The 13277-nt window shown below is 39.8% G+C and overlaps 1 protein-coding gene across 1 annotated transcript in view; it reads left to right on the plus strand.

Annotated features, from left to right (window-relative positions):
• cacna1ea (calcium channel, voltage-dependent, R type, alpha 1E subunit a) overlaps positions 1-13277 on the plus strand; it is a 118515-nt gene that overhangs the window by 43058 nt on the left and 62180 nt on the right. The window contains exons 4-5 of the mRNA XM_074668013.1: positions 5228-5334; positions 5515-5654. Of these exons, the coding sequence (XP_074524114.1) occupies positions 5228-5334; positions 5515-5654 (247 nt within the window). The remainder of the gene's footprint in view (positions 1-5227; positions 5335-5514; positions 5655-13277) is intronic.

The following is a 13277-nucleotide window of genomic DNA, read 5'->3' on the forward strand; positions in this document are numbered from 1 at the left end:
TTTAAGAAAGACCATGTTTTTCCCTGTAACTTATCTGAACCATTGAATAAAAAATCAAGTAGGGAATGACCCCTAGCATCTATTCTGTCGTTATGGTCCAGTTTACATAATATAAAATAGAATAGAATCGAACTTTTTATTGTCATTGTAACAAGTACAACTAAATTGAAGTCACAGCAGCAATCGAGAAAACAAAAGTAAGAAAGTGTATAGAAAGTGAAAAAAGGTCCATAAGAAAATAGATGATGACAGCTTGTCCATCATTGTCCAGTTCAGCCAGCCTCCACGTCCACAGGGTCCAGGACTGAGCTTCTTCAGTCATGCTCCATCTCTGTGTCCTGGATCCTGTCTGCTCACAGCAGGTGAAGCTCTTCCAATGTGGCTTTGGTGTCTGATGTTAGCTCTGTTAGCCATGTCTGTGAATAGCATGATGCTACTCTGCCTTCAGGTATTCCCTCTGTTGCTGGGTTAGCACAGCTAGCTCGTCCATCTTACTGGAGATAGACCTTATGTTCCTAATAACTATGGATGGCAGGACAGGTTCATGTCATCACTTCTTAGCTCACACCTGAGAACCAGCACCTTGTCCTCACCTCCTTCTCCTCACCTTGTGGGAAGACATCAGGCCTTGCACCAGTTAGCATTGACATGCTACAGGCTGCTAACAGCTGAGTTCACATGTAAACAATGCAGCCATGGTTACATGTAGGATCTCCAGACAAACACAGGAGAAAAAGTAGTAAATATATCACTGAAGCCACAAAAATTTTGGTGTCTATGATCAACAAATGAGCCATACAAAGTAATGATCCACTCCAAATACAAAGATTACAAAAAAGAGATGAAAAAATTACAAGAAATGTACAAAGAAGAGAGAGCTGCTGCAAAAGGCAGCCATAGCCAACAGGATGGTGCTTAGCAAAACAATACGTGATATTGTGATATATATCTAATATTTAATTAGAGAAAAAAAATCCTTTTTTTATATTTGTGGGAGCAAAGTATTGTTTAAAATGTGTAAGAAGCAAGCTGAAATTCACACCGGGCTTGCACTGAGCTAAGTATGCATTAGGTTACCACCAGGCTTCTGGTACCGTGACTTTATTATATCCCCCAGCTGCTATTCCCTGACAGGGGGGTTTATTTGAGAGTGGGCTGTTTACTCACAAGACTAAATGAATCGTGGCCACATTCATCCCAGGGGTCATTTTACTATCTCAAGTAGGCAGTGGAGGTGTGAAGGTGATGTGTGATTTTAAAATGATTGAACTGTAAAGCACAAGTCCATTAAACCCAGATTTTATCCTGTAATAGCAGCACAACTTGAATTCTCAATAGGAATTAAAGTTGTAGTGTGTCAGTGTTTTCATTCCCTAGGCTTTTAAAAAGAAATCATTTTACTCCAAATGGAGATTATATTACAGCCCTGGCCCTTCTGTCTGTTTGTGTATATAATACAGCTCTCCTCAACACACACAAGCTGCTGATGACTCTGATATCTTATAAAGCCAGCTCAGATGCTTGTGATTCATTTTGATTTTCACCTCCATGCATAATAATCACAGGGGCTGCCATCCAATCTGGGACTGAGCATATTCACAGATGCACAGGGCATCACACTCTGTCTCCATGTCTATTTTTACACGCATGTTTGAGGAATTGAGGCAGAGCGCCAGCGTCACTGTGACTCATGGGGTTGCTCACGAGATGCCTTGCTGCTAAAGTTCGTAGAAGATCCATGTTTTACGTCACACTCCAGTGCAGCAGAGGGGGGAATGATGTGGGTTAAAGATGCCCCTTGAGTTTGTCTAACTTAAGGTGAATTTAACTTTTTTTTTAAGAGCAACTGTTATCTTTCTTTCTTGAAGGCCACGGAGCATCAGTTGTGGGGCATACGTCTTTTGATGTTTTAAAGCTATTGGTCAATTCAGTTATAACTTGTTTTTATGTACATATGGTTCACAGTTTGGTCTCTTTGGAATATCTATCCATCCTTTCAAAGACTAGACTGTTACTTTGGTGTGGCAGTCCCCACAGCATCCCCTACAGGAGTGGAGCTTCATTACAGTGAAAATGATTGAGTCCAGGGTTGTCTAAACCATTGTTAAATAGGCCTACATTTAAAAAAAAAAGACAACAATAACAATATGTGTGTATGCGGATACACAATGTAATCCTCCTCTAGAATATTGTGAAAGAAAAATGTGTTTGGAAAAGAAAATATTAAGAAGGTATCACTATTTCTTATTTTAATTAACTTACAATTCATATAGGACCAGATCTCAAATATCTTTCCTCATGATGTCTTTGAAAATATTGTTTCATCTTATGCTGATCATAACCTTTTATGGCTCTCTCGGGCAGTGGTTAAAATGAACTTGATAAACAGCGCTGAACTGGAGCTCCAGTGTTTTTGTCTGTGTTTGTGTGTGTTTATTACCAACTGTTGTCTATCATTGACTTTTGTCTTTAGGAGAAGCCTGTTGCCGTGGATACCTCTATCCTCCATCTTAATTTTCTTTATCTTTTCCTCCCTTTCTTTACCTCTCTCTTTTTCTCCCCTCCCTCTGTTTCTCTCCTCATCACATCCTCTCCCTCCTCCTGTTTGTTGTGGGGTTGAGTGAATTCACTGTGTGATGCTGTGATCCTTCTGTGATGCCAAAAGTTAACCTGAATGACAAACCTTTAATGTTTCTTCTAAGCTTGAAAAAAATATGCAGTTGGACCACTTCTGTTTTTCTTTTTTTTGAGTCACAGTTTAAGTGAGAATCCATGCAGGTATGTAGAAGTAAAACTGTTTGCTCTGTTTGTTTAGCTTCTTATCCCTCACATGTCCCTGAGTAACCCTGCTGGGTGCACCTGCCAGCACATCATTGATCTGTCCGCTGTGAGCCTTGCGTAGCCCCATTGCCTCCTCCTCCTCCTCACCTATCGGCTCTGCAAGCTCCCTATACAACCACCTTCGTCATCTGCTTCATCCTCCTTATCACTTTCCCCTGTGTCACTCTGCCTCTGTTATCTCTGCCTCCTTCCTCCCTGTCTCCACTCTGCACATTTCAGCTCCCTCGCTTCCTACATCTTCTCCATATAACTAGGAGAATGGGGGACAGCCCACGCACAGCATTAGATACAGAGCACACTGCTGGCTTATAGCTCAAACCCCAGAGAGGCTCCAGTTAAACCCACAACCAATAGAGCAGGCAGTGAAGCTTGTAGTTTGTGTGACCCTGTTTATAGGGTCATGTCTCAGGCCCACCCACTCATTCCTCCTCCAGAAGCCTCCAGGTACCTTGGTGTGTTTGTGTGTTTCAGTTGTGTGTGTCGCAATCTGTTTTGGATAAGGTGCAGCATATAACTTTTCTTACTGAAACTTTGTTCATCTGTCTTCCCATGCTTACATTGTTACTCAGTATTTAGAACAGAATAGAATTGAATAGAATAGAATAGAATAGAATAGAACTTTTTTGTCATTGTAACAAGTACAACGGAATTGAAGTCACAGCAGCAATCAAGAAAACAAAAGTAAGAAAGTGTATAGAAAGTGAAAAAAGGTCCATAAGAAAATAGATGATGACAGCTTGTCCATCATTCTCCAGTTCAGCCAGCCTCCACCTCCACAGGGTCCAGGACTGAGCTTCTTCAGTCATGCTCCATCTCTGTCTCCTAGATCCTGTCTGCTCACAGCAGGTGAAGCTCTTCTAATGTGGGGTTGGTGTCTGATGTTAGCTCTGTTAGCCATGACTGTGAATAGCATGATGCTAGTTTTCCCTCTGTTATTCCCTCTGTTGATGGGTTAGCACAGCTAGCTGGTCCAATTAATGGAGATCTTATGTTCCCAATAACGATGGATGGAAGGACAGGTCCATGTCGTCACTTCTGAGCTCACACCTAAGAACCAGCACATCGTCCTCACCTCCTTCTCCTCACTTTGTGGGAAGACATCAGGCCTTGCACCAGTTAGCATTGACATGCTACAGGCTGCTAACAGCTGAGTTCACATGTAAACAATGCAGCCATGGTTACATGTAGGATCTCCAGACAAACACAGGAGAAAAAGTAGTAAATATATCACTGAAGCCACAAAAAGTTAAGTGTCCATGACCAACAAATGAGCCATACAAAGTAATGATCCACTCCAAATACAAAGATTATGAAAAAGAGACAAAAAAATGACAAGAAACGGACAAAGAAGTGAGAGCTGCTGCAAAAGGCAGCCGCCCTGTTGGCTATATTATTTGATGTACTGTTGTTATTTTTTTTTAATAGTTATTATTTCATCACATCTATCATGTTACATTATTCATTTTAAATAGCAGGAGAGGGAAAAGTCACCTTTTTATGTCACTATTTCTTAGACTGTATGTATTCCCTGAGCTGCAGTTGTACACTAACTATTGGATCACTTCCTTTTGTGTTTCTCTGTGATTCTATGACACTTTTTACTGGTCTTGATTGTGCTGTGTAACTAAGCTTAAATGGGTCTACACAAGGAGTTGCATTCAGGTCTATGAGCAATTTCGAATGACTAATCAATCTCACAAGAATCCTTAAAGTCTTTGAGTACTGGAGGGAATCCATTCATGGAGAACAAACGCCACACAGAAAGGCCAAAATCAGTTTTTATCCCAGGAACCTTTCTGTTTTGAAAATAAAAGACTTGAAATACAGGTGAAATGCAGCTTCTGAGAACTTTAGGAACTTCATCAAGAAAAGGCATCAGGGCAAATATAACAGAGTTTGGCAGTTTCACATGAAAAGTGAAACATAGTGCATGCACACTTTATGCTAGAAAAGTGAAATAAACCCAGGAAAAAAGGAGGCACTGTAGATCAGTCAGCACTTAGACAAGTAAAAGTTTTGATGAGTCTGATAGAAGTTGGCAGAAAGCTATGAAACAAGAGGGATCTGTGTTTCCTGAAAGAAAGTGAAGTGTGCCAGGTTTCACAGGAACCTTCCACCAGATCTTTGGTTCGCCCATCTCCACTCCACTGTGATTGCCTAAAATATGTTACTCTGCAGCTTTTAGAAAGCTTTACAACCCTTGGTGACCTGTAACTTTTTGGAGAGCTTAAGCCATCACAGGCCAAACTGAGAACCACAGACAAAAGCGAGCTGAAACAATGATTTTATTGTCTTATTTGGGGTAATTATTTGTGCACCTCAAACTACCAAACATACCAGATATTTAACTTCATGTCAATCAAAAGTTCCTTAACTTTTGACTCCACTCCGTTTGAGTACATGATCCTCACCACCATCATTGCCAACTGCATCGTTCTGGCTCTGGAGCAACACCTTCCTGGAGAGGACAAAACACCCATGTCCAAGAGGCTGGTGAGAAAACATTTCATAAAATATTTATATACACAGCTTTCTTTAATCATTTTCTGTTGGTGTGCTGTTATAAACAATGTGAAGTGCCTCTGATGGAACCCAATGATCCTAAAAAAAAAACCAGACACGACACCACTGAGTCAATTATAACTCTGATTATCTCTGTCTTTGTGCCTTCAGGAGAAGACAGAGCCCTACTTCATCGGGATGTTCTGTTTTGAGGCTGGGATAAAGATTATCGCTCTGGGCTTTGTATTTCATAAAGGCTCCTACCTCAGGAACGGATGGAACGTGATGGACTTTATTGTGGTCCTTAGTGGGTGAGTTAAACTGTGTGTGTGTGTGTGTGTGTGTGTGTGTGTGTGTGTGTGTGTGTGTGTGTGTGTGTGTGTGTGTGTGTGTATGTGTGTGTGTGTGTGTGTGTGTGTGTGTGTGGTGGATACAGATGAAGATGTGTGAAACAGGATTATTGTTATAAATTGTATGGGATGGTGATACTGTGAGATTCGCTGTTTTTTTTTTACATTACCGTGCTTGTCCTTGAGGCGGCTCAGCTACCTGTTGCTGGTTGGTTTCTCAAGCTTGAAAAATATATTGTTTTCTTTGTAGCTTTCCAGTTTGCACTGAGTATAAATACATCCTTTGCTTTTCCCAATTGTCTTCTATTTACAGTACTTTTATAGAAGAGGTAACCAGGGCCATTTATTTTTGTGTCTTTTTTTCACTTTTTATTTTTGATCACATTTTATTTGAAATATACATTTGTAATAATAATAATAATAATAATAGTAAACTGTAAGCACAGGGACTCATTGTATGCATGAGTTATAACAAGTAGCAGTACAACAACAAGGAAATTCCCATCATTCCTCTTTATATATTCAATGGAAAAGTATAAAAATGTATTTAGATCTTTTAAAACTGCATTTCAAGCAGTAGCTGTTAAGAGCACTTTGCAGTTGATAAAAGAGAAACATAACCAAACTGAGTACTTGGTTAATCAAAACACAGTTTTCAAGACAAAAACAACGCCCTGTTGTCCACTTTTATATACGATGGCTTAAATCATAAAATCAGAATTCAAGACTGACAAAATGGAGACAGATATCGTAAAGACAGGTCATAGAAACACAAAATAGGTAAGGTAAATCAGTAACATATTGACTGCCAAGACAGTAGCCACGGTTACATGAGGAGTTTTGCGTCTTTCTGAATGACTTTCCCAAAAACAATAGTATACATGGAAAGGAATATTCCAATCTCTGGTCTACATGCGCCGCTATATTCACACAGAATAGTCAATGGGGCATGCGCAGAAAAACGTAAACATCACAAGATTTATCAAAGAGTTTTTCTTTCACTTGTTGGAACAACTCTGTATTGTGATTTTTTCGTCCGTCCAGTCTTGAAATCATGTTCAGTTCTTTCAAAGTTTGGATTAAAAACAAACTTTCCGCAGCAGTCCAGTGCTGACTGCTCGCCGCCATTTTTAAAATTGAGGAACGTCTCTAGTTGCGTCTTACGTCATATCTGAGCATGCGCTGAAAGAATGCACGCTGACAACTTTCCATTTGAGTGGATACATGATCCCTCAATCGAAAGGAATATTCCACTCTCGTGAAACCGATTAAATGTCCATTCAGATTGGCACTTTTCTTTTTGAATGAGGTGTATACAAAGGTTAAATTCTTTCTGTTTGAGCAAATAAACCGAATGCAAGCGGCATATTTGAGTGCATGTATACTTGGCTATTGAGATCCAATCTAAACTTAAACCTGAACAGTCAGTCATGTCAATCCTTGTGAAGTGTATCAAGCTGTGACCAAGATTCCTATGTCCCATACCAATGAGTCAGTGACAGTTGCAGCAAGCAGGCATTATAGATCTTCTGGATTTTACACCTCATCAAGCCTGGATTTTATCTGCTAAAAAATGGCAGGTAAAAACTGAAGAAGAACCAAAAAAGGACCAAGAACAGAACCTTGCGGAACTCCATGTCTTAATACCACTTTTTGTAAGTTATTTTTCTGGATATTTTTGCCTTTTATAGAATAAACAGTTGAAGAAAGGGGCTGAGGAGATGTGCCCATGTGCTTCCTCTGAAGATTAAAGAGTGATGGTTACCAAACAGCTGTGATCGGTAAGGCAGGGGGCCTTGGTTGGTGAGGGATGACAGACTGCAGTTTTATGTGAGCTGCTGATATATCATGTTTCCCAAAGATCCAGAGGTACAGTTGTTAGTAAGTCCAAGTAATGACATGACAACCATTCTCTCATGCGATTGCAGTTTACACACCTGCACTAGGTAACTTAAAATATCTTTATCATTTACTTACACAAACGAGAGTGCTTGGATCAGCAGAGTCTCTCATAATTAATTAAATTTTGTGGCAGATCTGTCCTTGTTTACTCTACTGTCCAGATAATTTCTAATTGAAGGAGCAGACCTGACATCCATTGTGACCATTGCACATTCTTGTAACTTATAACTCATAGAACCCCACTTCAAGAATACCAAAAAATCTGTTTAAACCAAATTTTTACCACTTAGGTGTAATGCACCTCTTAAACTTAAGTACAGATTTCTATATCATTCTCATTTGCACAATAAATTATCATTTCAGTTTGGTGAGCATGGTTAAAAGAATTACACTGGGTATAGGAAAGCCTCTGTAACCAGCACCCGTCTCTACCTAAGCAACATGCTGGATATACGCACGACTACAGAAGCTAAAATTGTACTGCAGGTAGCTGTCGATTGCGAGCTGCTTTCAGCTTGTAGGGCATCACCTCAATCTGTACATGCAATACGTAAGCGGCAGCTGAAACCCAGAGGAGCTAACTTATACCTGCTCGTCTGCCCTGTGTCAGGGAAAGGTTTGGTGATACATTAGAGGGTATTTTACAGCAGTTACCTTCTCAGGAGAGGTTATTTCTCACTGTCGGAGCACAGAGAGGAAATGTTTATGGTTTCAAAGGACGAGCTTGATGAGACAGCAGATAAACCATAACACCTTTCTCTCTCTACCTCACACACACAAATGAAATATTAATCAATTCACAGCCCAGAAGTACAAAGGGTGGCAGACAGGGTTCTTAGAGAATTCTACATCATTCTGGCTGCTTAATAATTGATGAGCCAGGCTTGGGCTTCTTAACGATTCTCTAACGCTGTTGGAGGGAGGAAGGATGTGAGGTCTGGGGAGAAAATAGGAGGAGAGGAAGGTTAACAAACACTTAAAGGAAATGTTAGCTTGACAGCTTCCTGCCTCTATAACCTGTTGATGGTTTAGGACACTCAGCCTCACACTGTGTTGCTTAATACCAAAATTAGAAGCTTAATTAAAACACAGTGAGACAGAGTCATGTTAATAGATTCTTGTAATCTCACCTGCTGGAGTGGGGGCAGAGTGAAAATGGAAACAAGGTCTGTCATGGCTGACGGATGCTGTAAATAGACTTTACCCCCATGTGATCCCAGCACCCATGAAGCTAAAGACATTTTATGTTTCTAAATAAATGCACATTTTTAAATTTGTTTTTAAATTGCACATGTATGTTTGGCTAAATTAAACTTATTTACTGAAGTACTGCCCAACAGTGACATTTTTGGCAATAACAGGAGGAATCTTTCACTCTACACCCAAACCTACATGCCAGTACAAGCATTCATATTGTGCTTTAGATTGGATGTACACTCCTGGTTTTGAGTTAAGGGGAGCCATATTTGATCTGGATGAAAAAGCCTTCTGTGTCTCATTTTATTAATATTCAGCATGATGAAGTGAGCTGCAGATAGATTCCTCTCTAAATTATCATTCTGGCCACAGCAAAGATAAATTAATGAAAATGTTCTGGCTCTGTCTCCTTCTCTCTCTCGTTGTCTGAAGCATACACATACACACACAATCTGATTCACGCGGGCTCATTCACTCACCTACAGACAATCAAGTCCAGGTCGGCGACCTTATCAGAGAGTGAATGAAGGTATTAAGAACTGCCAGAAATATTAGATTAGTCACCTGTGCTGTCTCTCAGTTAGTAATTAGGAGGTTTGTGTAGACAGAAGTGTCACACTATGTGTTACAAATACTTTACAGAAACCAAACTCCCTGTGAACCATGCATGAAAAAAACAACAATCTGGTGATTATCAACAAAAAAATAGAGTGCTACATGTTACAGGGCTCTTGTTATAACATCTGCTCAGTGTTTTAAAGCTATATTTGTTCCTACAGACCTGGAAGGAAACAAAGCTGTGGATTCTGATATAAAGAAATAAGTGGAAAAAGACTAAATTCCACTTCTGGAAGCAGTATCAGAATCAGAAATACTTTGTTAATCCCAGGAGGAAATTCAGTGTTACCGTTGCTCTTTACACAAATACAGCAGAAAGAAAAAAAGAATAGGAATAATAGAAATAATAAAATAAGCAATAAAAAAAGTAATGAAATAAGCAATAAGAACTAAACGAGCAATATTTACATTTTGAATAGGACAAGATGAACTGTGTTAAACAGTAATTGCACTGTTGGACAAATATTTCACTCTGTTTAGGTGTAAAGTATGTGTGAATCAGTGTTGATTGCTCTAAGACTGCAAGGGAAGCTCAGCTTCCCCTAAAATGTCCCCTAAAAAAGTGGTGATATGTGCTGCTGTGTGTACATTTCATTGACTAAATATGCGCTTGAATTCCTTCATCTTTTGTTCGGAATCAGCTACCTAAGTGTAGAGTGGGTTGTTCCAGTGTGGAAACTGGACGGTCATTGGATAAACGCTGGGCTTTGCCCCGCCCATCGGACGCTGAGCATCTCTGGGGGTCTATGAGGCAGTGGGCTGGCCTGGACGCTGGGCTTCTGCATGATGATTGGATGATCTGTCTGAGGCCGAATCCCTTTTTGATTGACAGTGTAATGAGCCAGTCAGCGATCTTGAAGTATAACCCTCCAGAGGAGCATCTTCTCAGTTGTTCTGAACTGATCTGGAGGCTTTATCGATCCCCAGCGAGTTTACCTTTCTTAAAAAACGACAAGCGTTGAGAGAACACTGATAAAATCCTTGGAAAAAACACCTGGTTGGTACGACAGGGTCACAGATCATTTTCTTGAAAAGGAACGGAGGGTTGAATTTACGTTTATATAAATAAACAAATTTATGATGTAGGCTGGAAAATAATAAGCTTCTCCTCCTTAACTGACCAGCAGCCGCCACTGGTGTGAATGAAGGCTAAAAGGAATCCAACCGTAGATCTGATGGTTTAAGTAAAACATCATAGAGAGGTTGGGTCTTTCGGCGACACATGGTGCTATAGTTAACTTAGAGGAAAATTGAATGATTGCAAAGTCAAATAATTACTGATCAAACCTAAACCTTTCAGAAAAATAAACTCTTGGTCGTGCATCAGTGTGATGTGAACTAAATATAATGATATAACCCATGTTTTATCTGTTAAGGTGAGTTTCACTACACATGCTGCCTTTTCTTTTCTGACGTTTATCTGTTGTCTGTGAAGCTTTTTGTTCTAAGTGTGTAAGAGTTATTGATTCAGCGTTGCACTTAGCTGGCTGACTTTGAGTTTTTACATCCCACTTTGAGTCATCCAGGCAGCGGCCCTAATTTAACTGAACTGTAGAGTATGTTACCTCAGACTACAAAGCCTGTGAACCTTTCCACAGCAGATCCCCCTGGCTCACTCATCATTACGTGTGAACATGTGTAATCATGGAACATTTGCTCACAGTGTCAACGCTGGAGGCCATGATTACCTCAGCAAGCTGCCTCTGTGTTTTTACTAGATGGCCTGTGTTACTGGGAGAGATTGAGTGGGAGGGAGGGATGAAAAAGCAGATGGTTCTTTCTATTTCTTTCAAGGCTGTTATTGTAGATAAGGACTGTTTTGACTGCATTTTAAACAGAAGGACTGGGGGTTTTCTCGGGCCAACACACATGCTTCAGCAGCCTGTTAACACGGCTGAGGTTGTGAAAGAAAAACGGATAAAAACAGGGAAACGTTAGGAGTGGAGTGAAGTAAAGAACAGAGAGGAGAGGAAATGAGAAGGATGCCTCTGTGCGTAATGGTACGTACTAATTGGCACTGTGGCAGTCTTATTCGCTGGCAGGGCCTCCATTAGACTGGCAACAGTTGGCAGGGGGAGACGCCCACCAAGAGATTGTGTCACCGCTGTGTGCCAGACACTTAGAGGGGGGATGGGAGAGAGTAGAGGGGTATAGTTTGCTAAAGAGGAGTAATGGTGGTTAAGATAAGACACAAGAGAAAAAGAGACCTTTTAAACTTTTAGTCAGGATTAGAAACACAGGCATTTCTGAGAAGTCTGTCATTAATATAGTTCAGCTTTTTTCCACGATTGAAAACAGTTGTTTTTGTAAAAAAAAGGAAAAGAAAATGAAAGACTGGGGCTAAAGAACGGAGGACAAGGATGAATTTTATGGTCTGACACTGAAGGGCAGAAAAATGAGGAGAGATAAATCAGTGGTGGGAGAAGGAGATGAAAAACATTAAGGAGATTCATTTATTGCAATGTCAGATGGTTCAGCTAGATTTTTTTTTGTAATGGTCATGTGTGTTTACGTCTTTGTCTAAAAGCCCATTTATGCTCAACGTCCATGTTCATGCCCCCCCACGTGAATGTAGTGGTTTAAAGTAATGCCAATGTAAAGGTAAAATAATAATAATAATATGAAAAGATTTGCATAATCTATAGCATTTAAAACTGCTCAGAAAAAAAGGGAAATCCCACTGGTTCCTTAGATTTTTTGAAGTGTGCTGCATGACATGATTATAGCAAAAACAGGAAATTGAAGTTGACTCAAACCTTATGAAACTCCAGAAATGATTAAAAGACCGCATCGGCAAAAGAACAAATGCAGTCATTTTAGTGTCAGCTCCTACTTTGTTTCAGACTAGACTTTCTACTCTAACACTGTTTACAGGGCTAATGAGGTACTATAATAAGGAGTTTATGAAAATGAGCAGAACATTTCTGGCAGACTTGTGTAGGAATACAGTACGTTGACATTTCTTTCCTCAATTGGTTCTTCTTCTCAGAGTTTAGCCACTGAAACCTTTAAAAATGAAAGCCAAAGTCACAGATTTCGAAGTTGTTGGTATTATCACTACCCCTTTGCTAAAGTTACTCAAAAATGATGCACTCAGCGGCTCTGCTGACCTAATGGTTTAAAGCAGTGGTTCTCAAATGGGGGTACGCAAGGGCACTCCAGGGGGCACGCAAGATTCAAAGATGTATATTCAAAAAATAGCAACCAAGCAAAATTTCTTTATCACCATTTATTTAACCAATGTTTGAATCCAATATAAGTTTAAGTTCATAAATTTAATATTGTATCCAAAAGACACTAAGAGTTCAGTGCTATGTTTTATCTTTTTTTCCATCCAAAACTGCATTGTGTTTGTTAGGGGATACTTGGCGGAAAAAACAGAAACATATCACAGGGGGTACATCACTAAAAAAAGTCAGGGAACCACTGGTTTAAAGGACAGGATGTCTCAATCAGAGCAGGTTGGGGTCTAGTAGCTCCTCAGACTGTCTTCTAACTGTCAGTGTTTCCAGACATTCACATTTTTGCCACAGTGTCAACAGGCAGAGGTGGCACATGTTAGATTCTTAAGATACCACTATGCTGAGCACTATACCTTCTATATATCAACAAGTTTACATCCTCAAATGTATCCCCTTATCTTATCCTTAAGCACTCATTTCTTTATTTTACACATTCTCTTATATTTTGTTTATCCTTTTTTTATCCATTACATGGCTTTTTGTATCTTATCTTTCAATTCTGCTTCAGTTGACCTGTTGGTGTTTTTAAAGCATTACCATCCCAGAGAAGTTAGTGGTGCATAAACATAATCTGAGTGTAACTGACTTTCTGAAAGCTGAAATCACAATCTGTCTGGTGTATGTT

The sequence above is a fragment of the Halichoeres trimaculatus genome, unplaced genomic scaffold (genome assembly GCF_033239565.1).
Source record: "Halichoeres trimaculatus isolate MK-OKI-2021-1 unplaced genomic scaffold, fHalTri1.1 fHalTri1_scaffold_4, whole genome shotgun sequence".
Lineage (NCBI taxonomy): Eukaryota > Metazoa > Chordata > Actinopteri > Labriformes > Labridae > Halichoeres > Halichoeres trimaculatus.